The sequence below is a fragment of the Gekko japonicus genome, unplaced genomic scaffold (assembly GCF_001447785.1).
Source record: "Gekko japonicus isolate JY-2015 unplaced genomic scaffold, Gekko_japonicus_V1.1 scaffold1383, whole genome shotgun sequence".
NCBI lineage: Eukaryota > Metazoa > Chordata > Lepidosauria > Squamata > Gekkonidae > Gekko > Gekko japonicus.
In genome coordinates, this window is record NW_015162523.1 from 14,582 (window position 1) to 28,512 (window position 13,931).

The following is a 13,931-nucleotide window of genomic DNA, read 5'->3' on the forward strand; positions in this document are numbered from 1 at the left end:
CAAGCCCGCCCCGCTCCCCCCCCCCCCATCCCATCCATCGGAGATTTGCGTTAGAAGGCGGTTTAGGCGGCAGGTCCCCTTTGCAACGGGTAGGGGGACACGCGCCGCTTCAGCACCCTGGAGAGCGCCCGGCATCTTCGACGGGGGGGGGAGTTAATCTCCTGGGGCTGAGCGCAGGGCTGGGGGAGGGGAATATTATTAATATAGTTACTTCATTTGTATTTTTCCTTTCTCCCTGAGACTCAGAGCGGAAATCGAGATTCAAACGCAAATCTGAGCATTTATTTATGTTAGATAAATTTATACCCCGCTTTTCTCCCCGTTGGGGATCCAAAGCAGTTTACAATATCGTTTTTCCTGTCTCCCTTTAAACACTGTTTCGAGACCTATTGGTTTTGGGGGGTCTGGGGTCATGGAGTCTCAGGAAGACACCCTCCCAGGTCGTCCGCCTTGTTGTCGCTCCCATAATCCCTCCTGGGGGGGGGGGGGGGGGGGGACGGGACGACAACGCTCGGAGCGTTACGCTCCCAGTTTTACACAATCCCCGAGTTTACACACGTGGTCTCACGGCTACGATCCTCTGGGCGCTTCCTTGTGAGCGGGGTCCGCAGCATACAGTGGGAGCCTCCTTTCCCAGTGGGTGTGCCTGGTGTTCAGCAGCACAGCCTGCTCGAGAGTAAGCGTCGTCGTTGCAGACGCAGTTCCTGCGGTTTATTTCTCAGTAAGCATGCGTAAAATCTGGCTATCCGCCTGCCCCACCGCTGCCAGCATTCCAACGTGTGATTTGTGACTCGCCTTCTTTCTACGATGGCGCTCTGTGCTGGATTTTACCCTCGAGGTGGGGAGGGGGAGGGAAAGGGTTTGTTCTTCTGTCATTCGGAACGCCATTCACAAGTGACGCCTGGCGACAGAGCGAGTGCGTTTCGAATCGGTTACGTTTCTGATTCCACACGGCCTGGGAATAAATCCGGGGGACACGGGAGTAAAACGCAGACATGGCGAGGGAATTGGGGCATTGTGCCCTTAGGCCTCAGGTAGCCCCCCCCCCAAAAAAAGACAAAATGGCTTGGCTTGTTCTAATACCCATCAGAGATACGCCGGTCAGCTCTTTCTACCGTTCGCTCACACTCTGGCGTGACCAACAAACAGGGGAGATACGATCAGTTTGGCTTCTTGCGGGGGGGGGGAGGGCTCCCCACATGCAAATAGAGGTGCCGTTCCCACCTATGGGGAAAAGTAAAAAGTGGGTCCTGCGGACGTGAAAGCCAATCCGCAGTTCGGGTATTGGTGTCTGTACTGGCTGCGTCCTCACGCGCGTCGTGGCGAGCCGTCAGCCTTCCAGCCTCACGCCGTTCGGGGTGGTGGTGGTGGGTTTTTGGTAGGATCCAGACCACAATGTGACAAGTTGCGCCCTGGGCCCGTCCAGATTCGGGGGGGCGGCGGTCTCTGAAACCCCCCGGGGACCGGCTTGGGGGGGGTCAAAAAGGCGGGAGGGCGGGAGGGACTGGCAGCTGAGCCAGACGGGGCGGGCCGGCGGCTGCATATAAAACCGGCCCTCGCGGGCGGGGAGAGCCCGAGTCGCCTCCTCTCTCCGCCTGGGCGCCGGCTCCCTTCCCGCTCCATGTCTCCTCTCGGCGCAGCGCTCGAACCCGCGCGGAGTTACCGGCCCAAGATGGGAGCTGCCAAGAGACCCGGCGAAGCCCCGGCCCTGCGCAAGGTGAGAGCCCGAGGCGCCCGTCCCCCCTGTCCCAAGTGGGCCCCCCTCCCGTTTCTTGTCCCTCTCCTCCCCCCCTGCTCCCCCCGTCGGACTAACCCCGGACCGCTTTCTGCCCGCAGAGCCTCAAGCCGCTGATGGAGAAGCGCCGCCGGGCGCGCATCAACGACAGCCTGAACCAGCTCAAGACCCTCATCCTGCCGCTCATCGGCAAAGACGTAAGTCGGGTCGGGGCTCAGACCCGGGAGAGGCCTTGGCAGACCTTGGCCTTGGGAGAGGGCAGTGAGAAGGCGGCTGCGGGCAGACTTGGGCGGAGGAGCCAAACGGGGGTCCAGCGGACTCCTTCCTGGAAGCTCGCGAGCACCTTGGCCATGCAGCTACTACACTGCTACTCTCCAGGGAGGCTAAATAAGAGGCGTAATCTTCGTGGGGGCGGCGGGGCATCAGCCTCCGCCGAAATTTTCAGGAAGGTGCTCAGCCTACCCCGGGAGCCACCCTTGCTCCTAGCAAAGCAATGCCTCTGGCCCAGCCCCCCCCCGAAATTGGAAAGTCTACACCCGTCTCCGTGTAGGGTTTGTAGGCTGCGGCCGTCGCCCTCCTCCGTGCTGGGCGAAGCGCTTCCTTGGCCGTCGATTATTGTCCTGACTTTCCGCGGGGCTCCATTGAAGGGTCACCAAATAACCTGCGAGCTTTTGAACTCTTCAGGGCTCTTCATCTGGCCGGATACCCGATTTTTTAAGGGGCTTGCTAATAGATTATTTTGTTTCTCATTCTCCTCCTCCTCTGCCTTCCAAGGGATCCAGGGGCTCAGAGCAGAGATCCGAATTATATCAAGGGCTTCCGTTTTCAAAAGGAATCCCCCACCCCCCACCACCCCCGCTTTTCCCACAGCCTCCTTGGAATCGGTTTTGCCTCCGGCACCATCTAATCTAACCCACTCTATCCACTCCTGCTCACCGGCTCCGGGCTTGTCTATCCTGCCTTGAAACATCTTATTCTCTCCCCCCCACCCCCCGCCCTTTTGTCCTGCACACCCTACTCGATTAAGAGTCCTGAGGAACTCAAAAGCTTGCTTATTGCCCTGGGATGTTTGGGGGAGTCCTGAAATTAACATGTATTTATTTTTTTTGCTTCTAGATTTGAACCTAGATGTTTCTAATAGATTTTTATCTAATCTTCCCAAGTTGGTAACGCAAACCAAACGACCTCTGCTTCTCTCCTTTTCCAGAGTTCTCGCTATTCCAAGCTAGAGAAGGCGGATATATTAGAGATGACTGTGCAGTTCCTCAAGGAACTTCCAGACTCGCGTGCCTCCCTTCCCGGTGAGTGAAATGTCACCCATACACGTGGCTTGTTCTTGAGTCAGCGCTTCATTATACGTTAGGCTTGTCAGCCCCGGGTTGGGAAATCCCTGGAGATTCTGGGGGTGGAGCCTGAGGAAGGTAGGGTTTGGGGAGGGGAGGGGCTTCAGTGGCCTATAATGCCTCAAGAGTCCACTTTCCAAAGAGGCCGTTTTCTCCAGGGAACCTGGTCTCTGCCCCCTGGAGACAATGCTCCCTCTAAGCCGTGGAGTCTTGTGAGCAAAAATTCTAGAGTGTGAGCCACTGGCTTTAAAGTTGTGGGTGAGCGATTTGGCTACTTGTTGGGTGATAGTGAGATATTGAAAAAAATGGTATTTAGCAGAGATAAAATAGTCCAGCAGAGCCAGAGTAAAATAATTCAGACTCAGAGTCCATGTGTGATTAAAATATAAAGTTTTTACTAAATTCTAGCATGGGGAAGGGAAACTGGGATGAAAATAACAACAGAGCATAATCGGCTACATCCTTACTCTACAAAGACAAGACTAGAAGAGAGAGATTATGGCTACTCTTCTTGTAGAACACCAAACAAAGACAGGAAGAGAAGCCATAAAATGGTAATATACCTTGACACTTTAGTCCCAATCAAATTCCTAGATCAGGGAGAAAATTCCCGGGCTTTCTACATCTAAAGAACATTGGTTATATGAGAAACATGTGACTTCCTGTGAGTAACATAAACAAACATTTAACCCCAGATATACTGAGTGTTTTCAACTTGTAATACCCAACACTACTGCATAGATTAGTCTGCACCGGAACCATCCTTCCTGAGCTAAGACTAAAATGTGAGCACCGGAGGCTAAAAACCTGTGAGCTAGCTCACACTAACTCAGCTTAGAGGGAACACTGAGCCGTTGTAATCCCAGGAGATAGCCACCACCCCTTGAGATAGCCACATCCCTTGAGACCAGGGCAGCTGCATGCATGAATGGACTTCACTGAACAACCCAATGCCTGCAGTAACTGGGAAGTCCCTCCTGCACCCCAGGGCTAGCTGGCTCACACGTGCAAGGAACTACCAGCCTGCTGTTATTGTGTGACAGACATGCATGTGTGGAGAAGCTTCGGAGGGGAGATTGGAGAGGAGGGCTAAAATGCTCCAGGACTGGAGCTCCCCCTGGAGAAGCCCACAGTTCAGCAGAGGTGCAGACACAGGAAGTTCCGGTCCCTGGCAGCAAGTCTAGGAACTGCCTCCTCTTGAGGCCTTGGAGAGCTGCTTCAAGTTAGAACAGACACTGCGGTGCTAGATAGACAAAATGCCCTGCTGCAGGCAAAGGCAGCTGTGTTCCAAGACAAGGTCCCAGGGAAGGGCTGTGGCTCAGTGCCAGAGCACCCGCCCTGTATGCAGAAGGTCCCAGGCTCAATCCCGACCAGTGTTCCCTCTAAGCTAAGTGTGAGCTTGTTGTTCAGTCGCACAGTCGAGTCCGACTCTTCGCGACCCCATGGACCAGATCACGCCAGACCTTCCTGTCTTCCTCCGTCCTCTGAAGTTTGCTCAGTTTCATGTCTGTTGCATCTATGACACTTGTCTAACCATCTCATCCTTTGCCGTCCCCATCTTCTTTGACCTTCAATCTTTCCCAGCATCAGGGTCTTCTCCAGTGAGTGCTCATTTGGTGGCCTAGCTCATAGTTATTAAGCCTCCAGCTCAAACATTTTTGTCTTAGCTCAGGAAGGATGGCTCCAGAGCAAACTAATTTATGCAGTAGCCAAATTGCTTGCTCACAACTTTAATGCCGGTAGCTTACAAAGTAGAATTTTTGCTCACAAGACTCTACAGCTTAGAGGGAGCATTGACATTCCTGACCATCTGCAGTGATCAGGGCTGGGTAATGTGAAAGTAAATAAGCAATGCTATGTTTCTGATTCAACATAGGGCAGTTTCATGTGCATCCCTCCCTCAGTAGAATTGGGGCCATTGGTGAGAAGGGTTTGATGGTCTTTCTATCACTATCCCTGTTTGCCTGAGACCTATTTGATGACAATGGTAAAGTTCCGGTACTCGGCAACATTGCAGAATATCTGTTTGTTTAAAAGAAAGTCCACTGGGGGTGGAGGTGGGGATATTTGTGAATTTCCTGCATTGAGCAGGGGGTTGGACTAGGTGACCCTGGAGGTCCCTTCCAACTCTATGATTCCAAGACAACAGAAGAAGAGGAAGGAGAAATACATTGGCAAGCGGGTGATATGATCTGAGATCCACTTGGATCTTATTCTTATTTTCACTGAAATGGATTTTAGCGAGCCCAGTTTAACCCATCCATGGGCCCAAATTTGGCCAGTGATTCACCAGTGGAAAATACATAACCAGTGGTCATTCCTAGCTTCACAGGAGCAGTTTTAGTTTGGGGGTGTATTGCTTATGAATGAAGATGGAAAAGGCCGAAGATCTGAAAACAAACATACATTCCAGAATCTAGTTAACATAGGGCTTGTGTTTGCATCACAAAATCACAAGGCAGAAAGACTGACAGCAGAATATGGCAAGTAATATGGGTCTGTTGCCACAAACGGCAGCCCTGGTTTGGAGTTCTTCCCTCCCCTTCGACAATATGTAATACAACATAACCCATGTTCCAGTGTTTTCCTGCCTCTGCTCCTTGTTACTTGCACCTTCTGGTGGAGGGTGGGAAGGCTCAGTCCCTCAGCCAAAGGGTGCTTCTTTGCCCCAAAGCTTCCAGAACTTCGTTCTTGACCCAAATCTTTCTTCCACAGCCTCCACTGATGGTTACTGTGAAGGCTACCAGGCCTGCTTGTGTCGCCTCACCAACCTCCTGCCCAAGTTCACCTTCCTGAACCCAGATGTCTGCAACAGCCTCTTGAGGCATCTTCAACAGGCCAGTGACGAACACCACTGGAATCGGGACTGCAACAGCCCGACGGACTTGCCCCAAGCACAACACTTGGCCATGCCACTCGGCCCAGTCAGAAGGGCTCAAGAAACCGTCTCTCCACGCTTGCCTGCTGTAGTACAGCCTGCCCTCTGGAGGCCCTGGTAGGCCCACAATGCCTCAGGGCTAATTCTAAAGCAAAGTTTGCTCCTGATTCCCAAAACTGACTACTGGGGCACACCGAGCTGCTAATGCCTTGAGAAACACGTTTACGGAGAAACTTCTATGAGCTCCCACGGAAGAGGTTGCCTGCTGCATCTCTGTGCGAGTCACCACCCTGACCTTCCCTTTTTCTACTGAAGATAGGATAGCCCACCTACTCTTCATCAGGGTGTGATGGATTGTTCAGTCACTCCTGAAACAGAGACATGCAGACTTATGAAAGGAGGCAGACGGGAGTATCTCTGTGTGAGCACCACTCTGGGGCTTCCTAGTTCCAATCAGGAGGCATGCCCAGATCAGTGACTTGTGCAGAAACACGAAGAGTAGGCTCCTCTGAGGGAGGGAAATCATCATTGCTGTTGAGATACTCTCCAAGCAATTCTTTTAGCTGTAAGAGACCTTGAGTTTCAGTTAAGGGTGGGGAGGGTGCTTGAGCTGCCAGGGAAGCTCTGCTCTCTGGGTTTATATTTTGGCAGTCTCCGGAATTTGGAGCGCTTTCTTGTCCCTGTTCCTTCAGCCGGTCCCCCACCACACCCTGTCCTTCTCCTTTCTCTGTGTGTTTTTGGCCACACGGGCTAGGAATTGGTGGCCAGTAAACCCCAAGGGTTGTGAATTCTCTCTTTCATCTGGTCTGTGACTTGCACAAATCCAGTCCAGCGCGAGCCGGAGGCTGGAAAGCACTTTAATCCTGTATATACATATTTGAAGATTTGATACATAATAAACGTTGTAATGATTGGTTTAAAGCAGTGTCATTTCTATCAGAATTCTGAAACTTGGGTATCTGAGTGTTAACTCAGGGTCTTGCGTCTATTTTTTTTTAAATTGCCATTTCAGTCCAGTGTACTCTTTATTCATATAAATTAATTAATTAATATGAAGGGGATAAGATAGATGCGTGGATAGTTCTATGCTGGAGTTTTAAAATTGTAATTCAGCAGAGTTAAAATAGCTTAGCAATGCCAGAGTAAAATAATCAGACTCAGAGTCCATGTGTGCTTAAAATAGAAAATTTTTACTACAACCTAGCATAGGGAAAGGGTAAGTGGGAGGAAAATAACAACACAGCTAAACAGCTACATCCTCACTCTACAAAGGACAACACTAGAATTGCTAGCAATGGCTTCTCTTACTTCTTCTTCAGAACAGCAAAAACAAAGACGGGAAGAGGAGCCATAAAATGCTAAAATACTTTGACACTTTGCTTCCAATGAAACTCCTAGATCAGGGATGGTTTTCCCCGGCATGTGGTCCTAAACTACCATTGGCTAAATAAAACATGTGATTTCCTGTGAGCAACACAAACATACATTTAACCCCATATATACTGAAGTGTTTTTAACATGTAATACCCAACAGTCTACCAGGGGCTACTAGCCATGGTGACTCAGGAGAACCTCCAGTTTCAGAGGCACTAAACCTCTGAATCCCAGAGCCAGGAGACAACATCAGGGGAAGGCCGTGGCCTCTATGCCCTGTTGTTGGCCCTATGGGGAACTGGTTGAGGCCACTGTGTGAGACAGGATGCTGGGCTAGATGGACTCTCACTGGTCTGATCCAGCAGGGCTCCTCTTATGTTCTTATGTCCATATAGACTACTGTTTTAAAAAACATGATCTCTTCCTGTCATGTTTTCATCCTATCCTTTCTCCAAAGAGCTCCGAGGGGCACCCACAGTTCTCCTTTCTTCATGTTATCCTCACAACAACCCTACGAGCAGTGTTCCCTCTAAGCTGAGTTAGCGCGAGCTAGCTCAGCTTTTTAACCTCCAGCTCACACGTTTTTGTCTTCGCTCAGGAAGGAGGGCTCCAGAACAGACTAATTCATGCAGTAGCCCAATCGCTCACTCACAACTTTAATCCTGGTGGCTCACAGAGTAGAATTTTTTGCTCACGAGACTCCACAGCTTAGAGGGAGCATTGCCTGTGAGGTCAGCTGAAAGAGCATGGTTTGTCCAAGGTCATCTGAGGAGCTAGAGTGGCAGAGTGGGGATCTGAACCCAGATCTCCCTGGTCCTAGTCTGTCTCTCTGACCACTACAGCACTCTGCCCCCAGTGTCTAGAGGCACCCACATTTATGGTCTGGGGGGAAATTGGCTGCTGTTCCCTAGGAATCTGGCCACAGCTGTTCCTTGAGGGTTTAAAGGGAGGGAAGGGGGCCTGGCATAGCCCCATCTGGTCACATCTCAGATACTAAGCAGGGCCAGTACTCGGAAGGGAGACAATGTTGGGTGATAGTGAGATATTGAAAAAATGGTATTTAGCAGAGATAAGATGGTCCAGCAGAGCCAGAGTAAAATAATTCAGACTGAAAGTCCACGTGTAATTAAAATATAAAGTTTTTACTAAATTCTAGCATGGGAAGGGTAACTGGGATGAAAATAACAACAGAGCAAAATCGGCTACATCTTTACTCTACAAAGACAAAACTAGAAGAAGAGAGAGTATGGCTACTCTTCTTGTTCTTCAGAACACCAAACAAAGACGGGAAGAGAAGCCAAAAAATGCTAATACACCTTGACACTTTAGTCCCAATCAAATTCCTAGATCAGGGAGAAAATTCCCGGGTATTCTACAGCTAAAGAACATTGGTTACATGAAAAACATGTGACTTTCTGTGAGTAACATAAACAAACATTTAACCTCAGATGTACTGAGTGTTTTCAACTTGTAATACACAACAGACAACCAAGGCAGACTCAGCAGAGGAAGGCAACGTCAAACCAGCCCTGCTCCTCAATTGACTTGAAAGCCCCTTGCTGGGGTCACTGGATGTCAGCTGTGACTCGAAGGCACGTCACACACAGAGGGTTTAAAAATAACATTGCATATCTTTGCAGCACATGCCACAACACTGTTTGTGGTGTAAAGAGGAATTTCCCCCCAATAGCTTCAACTAGGTTTCCCTTGCTCGAAAGCCAGTCAAATCCAACTCTAGGAATACGGTACTCATCTCCGTTTCCAAGCCAAATAGCCAGCGCTGTCTAAAGACATTTCTGTGGTCATGTGGCCAGCATGACTAGATGCCAAGGCACACGGAACGCTGTTATCTTCCCACCGAAGTGGTACCTATTTATCTGCCTGCAATTTCTTGCTTTTGAACTGCTAGGTTGGCAGGAGCTGGAACCAGAGACGGGAGCTCACTTTGTCATGCAGCACTCGGGTCTCAAACTGCTGAACTACAGACCTTCCACAGCCTGCAGTTCAGCGTCTTAACCACTGAGCCACCGCAGCTCCTATCCAGCTTCAACTAGGGACCAGCAAAGGGATACTGTGAGGGGAGGGTGGTGGTCATTGTGGAAGGGTCATTCGTAGCTCCTAGGCCATCAATGAACTCTATTCAGTATCCTGTTAATGCTAAGGTTGAGCCCTGGGGCAGGAGCACTCACAACGGAGAATGCCTCTGAGTGTAGGTAGAGTGCTTTCCTTCGTCACCCAGCAGCCATGACCATGTTTAAGATTACAGGAATGATCTTCCAGGTTAGAGGGTGTCTGTTTCAGGGAAACAGGAACCAAAACTATTTGTCTTTTTAATAATTAACCCCAGGGCCAGCAAACCACTAAACGAATCCCAGATTCTGAATGGAAGGGGGGAGTCAGTAGGAACTTCACCACTAGTCTGCAGAGAGAAGGGAAGGAGGAAGTGAAAACTGGGTCTGTGTGATAATATTTAACACTGAGGGAAAGAACTTCAAGATTGTCATGCTGGGGTCCTATCGAAGACGCATCTAGCTCAGTATCCTGTCTCTGTAGGAAGCAGGCCATGACGGGCTCTGTCCTCCCACTCTTACCCATGCCCGGCATCTAGTACTGACAGATAGACTGCCTTTGAACGTGCAGGTTCCATTGACTGTTGATTGAGCAATTTCCCGTGCATTTGCCAACCTGTTGCCCAAACCAGCAGCCGTCTCTGAAATCTTGTGGCAGGGGCTGGGAACGGATTACAGAGTCACACCATTCAGTGTTTCGCTTAGTCATCCTGACGACAATACTGCAAGGTTGGCCACTCCTTTATTTGCAGTAATTTGCAATAACCTCAAAAAGCAGGCCAGGAAGGGAAGGGAAGAGGCAGTGGAAGGAAGGCCGAGACCGCATGACTTCAGCTCTCGCTGCCGAAGCACTCCCTTTCCTTATATGGACGACGCGTGCCCTCTTTTGCCCGTCTCCTTGCTTCAACTCTGGATGCATTCCTCAGGATTCAGTCCCCCCTCCCTCCATGGAGAAAGATGAGAAAGGCAGAGTAGTTTCACAGTCTACCTCTGGGGCTTGGAAGCTGGAACTCAACCCAGGTTTTGTACAGGTTGCCTCAACATGCCCCGGCAAGAGCACTCGCTCCCTCTCCAGTACCTCCATCCCAGAGCTTTGCCTGGTCTTGTCGTCAGACTTTCAGCCTTGTGAATCTGAGATGGATTGCTGGTCATGTCCTTGTGCAGGAAGGGACCCCAGTGGCTGCGAAGGGCAGGCTATCAGGCCATTTCCATTGGGTGCCGTAATTAACGTTAGACTAGGATCTGGGAGATCTGGGCCTGTGTGGGAAGGGACTACGGTGGCTGGGAAGGGCACATTACATGCCATTTCCATTTGGCCTAGTAGTGGCTGAAGTGTCAGGCTAGGCTCTGGGAGACCCAGGTTCTGATCCCTGTTACGCCATGAAGCCTGCTGGGTGAACCTGGGCCAGTCACTCACTCTCAGCCTGACCCACTTCACAGGGTTGTTGTGAAGGCAAAATGGAGGCAAGGAGATCTGCAGACGTTGTCATCAGCTCCACGGAGAAAAGGTAGGATAGTACTATATCAAACAAACAAACAGCCTGATCCTATTCCAAGGTATAGTTCTCTGAAAGTTGTAATAGGATTGGGCCAAAAGGTTGCTTGGAGCCCAAAAAGTTCCCAAAGGAGGCTGCCTGTTGTGGCACAGTATGTTTCTATGCCAGCTTTTCCACCTCCCAATTGGTCTCCTCTGGGAGGGGTCATTTCCTGCAGGAGCGCACAGAAACGGAGCTCCGGCAGTAAGGAGCCCAGGGGGCGGGCACATGCAACAAGCCCCACCCCCTGTTCCCAGCAGCCCTCAGTCAGAGCAAGAAGCAGCCAGGTAAGTTGCAGAGCTCCCCCCAGCCCCCCAGCCCCAAACAGTCCAGTGGCACCTTTAAGACCAAGTTTTATTCCGGTACAAGCACTTCCTCCTGCGAGGACAGATCTGCACATTCCCCCCCCCCCAATAGCTAGCCATCCAAAACAGTCCAGTGGCACCTTTAAGACCAAGTTTTATTCAGGTACAAGCTCTTCCTCCTCTGCGAGGACAGATCTGCACATTCCCCCCCTCCCAATAGCTAGCAATCCAAAACAGTCCAGTGGCACCTTTAAGACCCAGTTTTATTCAGGTACAAGCTCTCCCTCCTCTGTGAGGACAGATCTGCGTGGTCCCCCCCCTCCAATAGCTAGCAATCCAAAACAGTTTGCTACTCTGACTGGAAACCAAGGTGTCAAGTACTTTGGAGCTAGTTTGCTACTCTGATTGGAAACCAAGGTGTCAAGTATTTTAGCATATTGGTTTTCTCCTCCCTCTCTTTGTTCTGACCAGAGAAGGAGACGCCATTCGGCTCTTCCTGTTTTACCTTTTAGCTGCAAGGATGTAGGCATACTAGCTCTTTGTTATTTTCATATCCTGTGTACCTTTTTCCCATGTTAGGTTTATAGTAAACTTTTATATTTTAAAACACACCATGGACTCAGTCTCTTAATACTCTGCTGACTTACTTAAAAAGAATCCCAACATATCTCCTACTGAATCAGATCACTGCAAGGTCAGTCTTGCCTACTCACACTGGCAGTGACTCTCCAGGGTGTCAGGCAAAAGTCTTTCACATTGTCTACTGCCTGGTCTTATCAACTGGACATGTGGGGGGCTGAAATTGGGACTTTATGCATGCCAAGCAAAGGCTCTTCCACTGAGCCACTGCCTCCTCAGAAGCTGTGTGTTTCAAGTTGGGGCACTGCAAAAAGGAACTGGCTGGTGCAGAACCAGCACAGGTCTCCAGGCACTCCATCCCTTGCTGCAAAAGTGTGACAAAAGACAGCCGAATGCATGAACTGGCGCTGCACAAAAGAGCACTGGATTTGTGGAAATGAAGAACGTCAATCTGTGGCCTGAGATCACGCTTAAAAGGCATTTGGCGGGGGATATGGTCATTCTGATAATTCTGGAGGGATAGCCAAGTTGCAGTTCAAACGTGGGATTCTCTAGAATCAGAAAAAAAACCTGTCCTATCATACCTTTCTTTGGAGACAAACTAAAATGGCATAGAACAGGGCGTGAGCTTTCGAATTCTTCCAAATGCTTGCTTGGGCTGGATTTCAGATAGAACAGGCATCCAGGGGCGTTGGAAGGACTACCTACATTTATTCCAGCATTGGTTTTGGGTGAGTCAGAGCTCACTTCATCGGATGCAACAAAGTGTACCTCCGCTGGTCCGATGCGTCTAAGGTAGCAGCCAGAACGGCAGCAGTGGAAGAGGAGCTGTTACAAGGAGAGGCTAGTTTAGACCAAGAGTCTGCCCAAAGCAAAAAGTAGCTCAGTCGCACGAGCTCTTGAGTGGAGTTTGCACACTATTTTGTGCCATTTGGGTTGGTCTTAATAAGGGATTAATAAGCTGCGGTGGCTCAAGTGGTTAAGACGCTGAACTGCAGGCTGTGGAAGTTCGGTAGTTCAGCAGTTCGAGACCCGGAGTGTGCCGCATGATGAAGTGAGCTTCCGTCTCTAGTTCCAGCTCCTGCCAACTTGGCAGTTCGAAAGCAAGAAATTGCAAGTAGATAAATAGGTACCAGCGTTCCGTGCGCCTTGGTGTTTAGTCATGCCGGCCACATGACCACGGAAACGTCTTCGGACAGCGCTGGCTCTTCGGCTTTGAAACGGAGATGAACACCGCAACCCTCGAGTCGGACTCGACTGGCTTTCGAGCAAGGGAACCTTTACCTTTACCTAATAAGGGATAGCCCCCTGACCTGGAGAGCCCAGGCTAGCCTGATCTCGTCAGATCGTGGAAGCTAAGTGGACTCAATCCAGGTTAGTATTTGGATGAGAGGCCGCCAAGGAATACCAGGATTATGACACGGAGGCAGGCAATGGCAAACCACCTCTGAACGTCTCTTGCCTTGAAAACCCTACAAGGTCACCATAAGTTAGGGGGAGAGTGTAACATGACTTTTTGTAGGGGGGGTATTTTGTTGGGTATTACAAGTTGAAAACACTCAGTATATCTGGGGTTAAATGTTGGTTTATGTTACTCACAGGAAGTCACATGTTTCTCATGTAACCAATGTTCTTTAGATGTAGAAAGCCCGGGAATTTTCTCCCTGATCTAGGAATTTGATTGGGACTAAAGTGTCAAGGTGTATTCCCATTTTATGGCTTCTCTTCCCGTCTTTGTTTGGTGTTCTGAAGAACAAGAAGAGTAGCCATAATCTCTCTCTTCTAGTTCTGTCTTTGTAGAGTAAGGATGTAGCCGATTATGCTCTGTTGTTATTTTCATCCCAGTTTCCCTTCCCCATGCTAGAATTTAGTAAAAACTTTATATTTTAATCACACATGGACTCTGAGTCTGAATTATATTCCTCCGGCACTGCTGGACTATCCTATCTCTGCTAAATACCATTTTTTCAATATCTCACTATCACCCAACATATTTGGACCAACAAAACTACCTGAAACCTCAGTCATTGCTGGCGTTAGCAAAACCTGGGACTCCTCAGTCATTAAAGAGGTTCACCAGCCCAGCAAAACCAGAGTGATTGCCAATTACCGC

The 13,931-nt window shown here is 49.8% G+C and overlaps 1 protein-coding gene across 1 annotated transcript; it reads left to right on the forward strand.

Annotated features, from left to right (window-relative positions):
• Nucleotides 1-1,585: 1,585 nt before the first annotated feature.
• HES2 (hes family bHLH transcription factor 2) lies at nt 1,586-6,793 on the forward strand. The gene is made up of 4 exons (XM_015406260.1): nt 1,586-1,717; nt 1,837-1,932; nt 2,943-3,036; nt 5,794-6,793. Exons 1-4 carry the CDS (start codon nt 1,622-1,624, stop codon nt 6,075-6,077), a joined length of 570 nt encoding a protein of 189 aa, XP_015261746.1. The 5' UTR covers nt 1,586-1,621; the 3' UTR covers nt 6,078-6,793.
• The last annotated feature ends 7,138 nt before the right edge of the window (nt 6,794-13,931 follow it).

What these genes read in the sequence shown, in the direction of transcription:
- HES2 (XM_015406260.1), top strand. Translation starts at nt 1,622, where the DNA reads ATGTCTCCTCTCGGCGCAGCGCTCGAACCCGCGCGGAGTTACCGGCCC. An exon ending in AAGCCCCGGCCCTGCGCAAG is followed by an intron (nt 1,718 to 1,836) that starts GTGAGAGCCCGA and finishes TTCTGCCCGCAG; the next exon opens with AGCCTCAAGCCGCTGATGGA. An exon ending in TGCCGCTCATCGGCAAAGAC is followed by an intron (nt 1,933 to 2,942) that starts GTAAGTCGGGTC and finishes CTCCTTTTCCAG; the next exon opens with AGTTCTCGCTATTCCAAGCT.